The sequence below is a fragment of the Lampetra fluviatilis genome, unplaced genomic scaffold, assembly GCF_964198595.1.
Source record: "Lampetra fluviatilis unplaced genomic scaffold, kcLamFluv1.1 SCAFFOLD_345, whole genome shotgun sequence".
Classification (NCBI taxonomy): domain Eukaryota; kingdom Metazoa; phylum Chordata; class Hyperoartia; order Petromyzontiformes; family Petromyzontidae; genus Lampetra; species Lampetra fluviatilis.
The window spans coordinates 5,001-12,484 of NW_027621694.1; the positions used below are offsets into that span (position 1 = coordinate 5,001).

Below are 7,484 nucleotides of genomic sequence, written 5' to 3' on the forward strand. Positions count from 1 at the left end.
CACACTCACTCATACACACACTCATACACACACTCATACACTCACTCATACACACACTTATACACACACTCATACACACACTCATACACTCACACACACACACTTACTCACACAAAGACATACCGCCTGGGGCAAGTGCTGTTCGTGAGTCGCACCGTGCCTCACCCCCCGTGTCTCACTCCCATGTCTCACCCCCCGTGTCTCACCCTGTGTCCCACCCCCCGTGTCCCACCCCCCCCCCGTCTCCCCCCGTGTCTCTCCCCCCGTGTCTCACCCTGTGTCCCACCCCCCGTGTCCCACCCCCCCCGTCTCCCCCCGTGTCTCTCCCCCCGTGTCTCACCCTGTGTCCCACCCCCCGTGTCCCACCCCCCCCCGTCTCCCCCCGTGTCTCTCCCCCCGTGTCTCACCCTGTGTCCCACCCCCCGTGTCCCACCCCCCCCGTCTCCCCCCGTGTCTCTCCCCCCGTGTCTCTCCCCCCGTATCTCTCCCCCCGTGTCCCACCCTCCGTGTCTCTCCACCCCGTGTCTCTCCCCCCGTGTCTCTCCCCCCGTATCTCTCCCCCCGTGTCCCACCCTCCGTGTCTCTCCACCCCGTGTCTCTCCCCCCGTGTCCCACCCCGTGTCCCACCCCCCCCGTGCCGCAGCCCCGTCCCGCGTGTTCCCCGTGCTATCGACACGTCTCATCGCCGTGGACGTGCTCAGCAGCTACCTGCTGAACGAGAGATACGAGCCGGAGCTGTGCCGCCAGATCTCCAAGACCGTGTCGGAGGTGAGACCATCACCATGGTGATCACCATCACCATGGTGATCACCATCACCATGGTGAACGACAGATACGAGCCGGAGCTGTGCCGCCAGATCTCCAAGACCGTGTCGGAGGTGAGACCATCACCATGGTGATCACCATCACCATGGTGATCACCATCACCATGGTGATCACCATCACCATGGTGATCACCATCATCATGGTGATCACCATCATCGTGGTGAAGGATCTGGAGGTCTCTCTGTGTGATTGTCTCTGCGTGATTGTCTCTGTGTGAGTGTCTCTGTGTGATTGTCTCTGTGTGAGTGTCTCTGTGTGATTGTCTCTGTGTGATTGTCTCTGTGTGAGTGTCTCTGTGTGATTGTCTCTGTGTGATTGTCTCTGTGTGATTGTCTCTGTGTGAGTGTCTCTGTGTGAGTGTCTCTGTGTGAGTGTCTCTGTGTGAGTGTCTCTGCGTGATTGTCTCTGCGTGATTGTCTCTGTGTGATTGTCTCTGTGTGAGTGTCTCTGTGTGAGTGTCTCTGTGTGATTGTCTCTGTGTGAGTGTCTCTGTGTGATTGTCTCTGTGTGAGTGTCTCTGTGTGAGTGTCTCTGTGTGATTGTCTCTGTGTGAGTGTCTCTGTGTGAGTGTCTCTGTGTGATTGTCTCTGCGTGATTGTCTCTGTGTGAGTGTCTCTGTGTGAGTGTCTCTGTGTGAGTGTCTCTGTGTGATTGTCTCTGTGTGATTGTCTCTGTGTGAGTGTCTCTGTGTGATTGTCTCTGTGTGAGTGTCTCTGTGTGAGTGTCTCTGTGTGAGTGTCTCTGTGTGAGTGTCTCTGTGTGAGTGTCTCTGTGTGATTGTCTCTGTGTGAGTGTCTCTGTGTGATTGTCTCTGTGTGATTGTCTCTGTGTGAGTGTCTCTGTGTGATTGTCTCTGTGTGAGTGTCTCTGTGTGAGTGTCTCTGCGTGATTGTCTCTGCGTGATTGTCTCTGTGTGATTGTCTCTGTGTGAGTGTCTCTGTGTGAGTGTCTCTGTGTGATTGTCTCTGTGTGAGTGTCTCTGTGTGATTGTCTCTGTGTGAGTGTCTCTGTGTGAGTGTCTCTGTGTGATTGTCTCTGTGTGATTGTCTCTGTGTGATTGTCTCTGTGTGAGTGTCTCTGTGTGATTGTCTCTGTGTGATTGTCTCTGTGTGAGTGTCTCTGTGTGATTGTCTCTGTGTGAGTGTCTCTGTGTGAGTGTCTCTGTGTGATTGTCTCTGTGTGAGTGTCTCTGTGTGATTGTCTCTGTGTGATTGTCTCTGTGACTGTCTCTGTGTGATTGTCTCTGTGTGAGTGTCTCTGTGTGAGTGTCTCTGTGTGATTGTCTCTGTGTGATTGTCTCTGCGTCTGCAGGTGATCAAGGCCAGGGTCAAGGATCTGGAGGTCTCTCGTTTCAAACTCGCCGTCCTGGTTCACATCGGCGGCGGCGGCGGCGCAACGAGAGAAGCGGCGGGTGGCGCGAGTGTCGGTGGTGGTGGTGGTGGCGGTGGTGGTGGTGGCGGTGGTGGTGATGGCGGTGGCGGTGGTGGTGGTGGCGGTGGTGGTGGTGGTGGCGGTGTTGGTGGTGGTGGTAGTGTCGTTGGTGGTGGTGGTAGTGTCGTTGGTGGTGGTGGTGGCGGTGTTGGTGGTGGCGGTGTTGGTGGTGGTGGTGGTGGCGGTGGTGGTGGTGGTAGTTGGGTGAAGGGAGTGGAGGCTGCATCTGGCGGGGGCTGTGCGGGCGCCGTGCGCGTCGTGTCTCGCTGCCTGTGGGACCCCAGCACGGACACGGTGGTGACCGCCACGCTCACCCGCCACGGACTCTACGCTGTGGCAAACATCTACGCTGTGTACTACGAGTAGACCCTACTAGTAGTAGTCGTGCAGCAGTAGTAGTGTACTAGTGTAGTAGTAGTAGTGTAGTAGTAGTGTACTAGTGTAGTAGTAGTAGTGTAGCAGTAGTAGTGTACTAGTGTAGTAGTAGTAGTGTACTAGTGTAGTAGTAGTGTACTAGTGTAGTAGTAGTGTAGTAGTAGTAGTGCAGCAGTAGTAGTGTACTAGTGTAGTAGTAGTGTAGTAGTAGTAGTGTAGTAGTAGTGTAGTAGTAGTAGTGTACTAGTGTAGTAGTAGTAGTGTAGCAGTAGTAGTGTAGTAGTAGTGTAGTAGTAGTAGTGTACTAGTGTAGTAGTAGTAGTGTAGTAGTAGTAGTAGTGTAGTAGTAGTGTAGTAGTAGTGTAGTAGTAGTAGTGTAGTAGTAGTGTAGTAGTAGTAGTGTAGTAGTAGTAGTGTAGTAGTAGTGTAGTAGTAGTAGTGTAGTAGTAGTGTAGTAGTAGTAGTGTAGTAGTAGTAGTAGTGTAGTAGTAGTAGTGTAGTAGTAGTGTAGTAGTAGTAGTGTAGCAGTAGTAGTGTACTAGTGTAGTAGTAGTAGTGTAGTAGTAGTAGTGTAGTAGTGTAGTAGTAGTAGTGTACTAGTGTAGTAGTAGTAGTGTAGCAGTAGTAGTGTAGCAGTAGTAGTGTAGTAGTGTAGTAGTAGTGTAGTAGTAGTAGTGTACTAGTGTAGTAGTAGTAGTGTAGTAGTAGTAGTGTAGTAGTGTAGTAGTAGTGTACTAGTAGTGTAGTAGTAGTAGTGTAGTAGTAGTAGTGTAGTAGTAGTAGTGTACTAGTGTAGTAGTAGTAGTGTAGTAGTAGTAGTGTACTAGTGTAGTAGTAGTAGTGTAGTAGTAGTAGTGTAGCAGTAGTAGTGTAGTAGTGTAGTAGTAGTGTACTAGTAGTGTACTAGTGTAGTAGTAGTAGTGTAGTAGTAGTAGTGTAGTAGTGTAGTAGTAGTAGTGTACTAGTGTAGTAGTAGTAGTGTAGTAGTAGTAGTGTACTAGTGTAGTAGTAGTGTAGTAGTAGTAGTGTAGCAGTAGTAGTGTAGTAGTAGTGTAGTAGTAGTAGTGTAGCAGTAGTAGTGTACTAGTGTAGTAGTAGTGTAGTAGTAGTAGTGTAGTAGTAGTAGTGTAGTAGTAGTAGTGTAGTAGTAGTAGTGTAGTAGTAGTGTAGTAGTAGTAGTGTAGTAGTAGTGTAGTAGTAGTAGTGTAGTAGTAGTGTAGTAGTAGTAGTAGTGTAGTAGTAGTGTAGTAGTAGTGTAGTAGTAGTAGTGTAGTAGTAGTGTAGTAGTAGTAGTGTAGTAGTAGTAGTGTAGTAGTAGTGTAGTAGTAGTAGTGTAGTAGTAGTGTAGTAGTAGTAGTGTAGTAGTAGTGTAGTAGTAGTGTAGTAGTAGTAGTGTAGTAGTAGTGTAGTAGTAGTAGTGTAGTAGTAGTGTAGTAGTAGTAGTAGTGTAGTAGTAGTGTAGTAGTAGTGTAGTAGTAGTGTAGTAGTAGTAGTGTAGTAGTAGTGTAGTAGTAGTAGTGTAGTAGTAGTAGTAGTGTAGTAGTAGTGTAGTAGTAGTGTAGTAGTAGTGTAGTAGTAGTAGTGTAGTAGTAGTAGTGTACTAGTGTAGTAGTAGTAGTGTAGCAGTAGTAGTGTACTAGTGTAGTAGTAGTGTAGTAGTAGTAGTGTAGTAGTAGTGTAGTAGTAGTAGTGTAGTAGTAGTAGTGTAGTAGTAGTGTAGTAGTAGTAGTGTAGTAGTAGTAGTGTAGTAGTAGTAGTGTAGTAGTAGTAGTGTAGTAGTAGTAGTGTAGTAGTTTTAGTGTAGTAGTAGTAGTGTAGTAGTGTAGTAGTAGTGTAGTAGTAGTAGTGTAGTAGTAGTGTAGTAGTAGTAGTGTAGTAGTAGTGTAGTAGTAGTAGTAGTGTAGTAGTAGTGTAGTAGTAGTGTAGTAGTAGTGTAGTAGTGTAGTAGTAGTGTAGTAGTGTAGTAGTAGTGTACTAGTGTAGTAGTAGTAGTGTAGCAGTAGTAGTGTACTAGTGTAGTAGTAGTGTAGTAGTAGTAGTGTAGTAGTAGTGTAGTAGTAGTAGTGTGGTAGTAGTGTAGTAGTAGTAGTGTAGTAGTAGTGTAGTAGTGTAGTAGTAGTAGTAGTGTAGTAGTAGTAGTAGTGTAGTAGTAGTGTGGTAGTAGTGTAGTAGTAGTAGTGTAGTAGTAGTGTAGTAGTGTAGTAGTGTAGTAGTAGTGTAGTAGTAGTAGTAGTGTAGTAGTAGTGTAGTAGTAGTGTAGTAGTAGTAGTGTAGTAGTAGTGTAGTAGTAGTAGTGTAGTAGTAGTGTAGTAGTAGTAGTAGTGTAGTAGTAGTGTAGTAGTAGTGTAGTAGTAGTAGTGTAGTAGTAGTGTAGTAGTAGTAGTAGTGTAGTAGTAGTGTAGTAGTAGTGTAGTAGTAGTGTAGTAGTAGTAGTGTAGTAGTAGTGTAGTAGTAGTAGTGTAGTAGTAGTGTAGTAGTAGTGTAGTAGTAGTGTAGTAGTAGTAGTGTAGTAGTAGTGTAGTAGTAGTGTAGTAGTAGTGTAGTAGTAGTAGTGTAGTAGTAGTAGTAGTGTAGTAGTAGTAGTGTAGTAGTAGTGTAGTAGTAGTGTAGTAGTAGTGTAGTAGTAGTAGTGTAGTAGTAGTGTAGTAGTAGTAGTAGTGTAGTAGTAGTGTAGTAGTAGTGTAGTAGTAGTAGTAGTGTAGTAGTAGTAGTGTAGTAGTAGTAGTAGTGTAGTAGTAGTGTAGTAGTAGTGTAGTAGTAGTGTAGTAGTAGTAGTGTAGTAGTAGTGTAGTAGTAGTAGTGTAGTAGTAGTGTAGTAGTAGTGTAGTAGTAGTGTAGTAGTAGTAGTGTAGTAGTAGTGTAGTAGTAGTAGTGTAGTAGTAGTAGTGTAGTAGTAGTAGTAGTGTAGTAGTAGTACTAGTGTAGTAGTGTAGTAGTAGTGTAGTAGTAGTAGTAGTGTAGTAGTAGTAGTAGTGTAGTAGTGTAGTAGTAGTAGTAGTGTAGTAGTAGTAGTAGTGTACTAGTGTAATGTGAGGATATGTCCGGCTCAATGACGTATCACAACTCGTCACGATGATTGGCTCTGCCGTTCCTGGTCCGTAGCCAATGGGGAGAAGCCTAGGGGGCGTGGCCCTGACGTCACGGCAAGGTGACAGCTGCAAGCAGATGATTGGTTCTGCTGGCTTTGGCCACAGCCAATGGGGAGACGAGTCAGGGGCGTGGTCCCGGGAGCCTACGAGGGAGTCTGGAAGATTCCACGGAGGCTAACCAGGATTGGTGGAAAGGTACCACGTGACCCGGCTGTTAAATAGGGGTGGAGACGAGCGACACGTGGTCAGAACGGGAACGAACGGAGGGTGAGGCCACGCTGGAGCGGGGGGGTCCAGGCTGCCACGTGGTCCAGGCTGCCCCACGTGGTCCAGGCTGCCACGTGGTCCAGGCTGCCACGTGGTCCAGGCTGCCACGTGGTCCAGGCTGCCACGTGGTCCAGGCTGCCACGTGGTCCAGGCTGCCACGTGGTCCAGGCTGCCACGTGGTCCAGGCTGCCACGTGGTCCAGGCTGCCACGTGGTCCAGGCTGCCACGTGGTCCAGGCTGCCACGTGGTCCAGGCTGCCCACGTGGTCCAGGCTGCCACGTGGTCCAGGCTGCCACGTGGTCCAGGCTGCCACGTGGTCCAGGCTGCCCCACGTGGTCCAGGCGGCCACGTGGTCCAGGCGGCCACGTGGTCCAGGCTGCCACGTGGTCCAGGCTGCCACGTGGTCCAGGCTGCCACGTGGTCCAGGCTGCCACGTGGTCCAGGCTGCCACGTGGTCCAGGCTGCCACGTGGTCCAGGCTGCCACGTGGTCCAGGCTGCCACGTGGTCCAGGCTGCCACGTGGCTGTGCGTGTCTCTCTCTCTGCCCCTCTCACGCTGCCTGTCAGCAGTGTGAAGGAAAAGCTGTAATACAAGTTGAATAAAAGACGGATTCCAGAAGTCGCCTCAACGAGCTTTATTACATGAACACCGTTTGACCTGCAGCCAGCTATGAGTGCAGTTTGGGTGCGAGAAGAGAGATCATCTTCTAACCATTCCACTCGCGTGTTTGGAGAAAGGGAGGCAATTTGGTTTGCTATTCCTTAAAATGCTCTATTCTAGCCAGTCTTTGACCAAATTACTTTCCTGAGCGCATGCCCCAAGCCTTGTCCCTAGTGTTTCATGAGCTTAGTCATCAAAGGGGTCAAACCAATGTGGGTGGGCGGTTGCCTTGAGTTTTAAATCTCACCAACGGAGCATGTTTGTCAAGAATGTGGAGAAACGTGTGACCTGAAGGTCTCCCAAGGTTGGGGACATCGCAGACCTTATTCTCAGGTTTTTTCGGTAAAGTCACGTAGGTAAAAACATTAAAATTAATGAAAGTAAAATAAAACAACACAGAAATAAAATTCACGACGTTTCGGAGGCAACACAAGTCTCCGTCATCAGGTGGGACAGTCACAGCCGAATTAGCTGCATCAAGTCACAGCCGAATTAGCTGCTTGATGCAGCTAATTCGGCTGTGACTGTCCCACCTGATGACGGAGACTTGTGTTGCCTCCGAAACGTCGTGAATTTTATTTCTGTGTTGTTTAATTTTACTTTCATTAATTTTAATGTTTTTACCTACGTGACTTTACCGAAAAAACCTGACAATATGAATCATTGCAGTCACGAAAGCTTCAAATCTAGAATCGCAGACCTTGTCAATATCCCAGTGAAGCAACATCGTTAGGAGATGCCTGAGTGCTGAAGTGGCTCATGGGAGTGCTTTTCAACCAATTTAGGAGGGGGGTGCTTTGGGTCTGTCTGAAGATCTCACCCCAAATATGAAGGAGT

General features: G+C 48.1%; 1 protein-coding gene and 1 long non-coding RNA gene across 2 annotated transcripts; both read left to right on the forward strand.

Annotated features, from left to right (window-relative positions):
- Positions 1–643: 643 nt before the first annotated feature.
- LOC144955583 (uncharacterized) lies at positions 644–4,091 on the forward strand (the record flags this gene model as incomplete). Its single annotated transcript, XM_078885758.1, has 2 exons — positions 644–768; positions 2,137–4,091. Coding segments are annotated over 2 exons (611 nt in total), but the record flags the coding sequence as incomplete, so codon positions are not given.
- Positions 4,092–5,267: 1,176 nt separating this feature from the next.
- Positions 5,268–6,605, forward strand: LOC144955582 (uncharacterized). Its single transcript, XR_013641725.1, has 2 exons — positions 5,268–5,477; positions 5,641–6,605. It is a non-coding gene; the product is annotated as an uncharacterized LOC144955582 (long non-coding RNA).
- Positions 6,606–7,484: the final 879 nt, after the last annotated feature.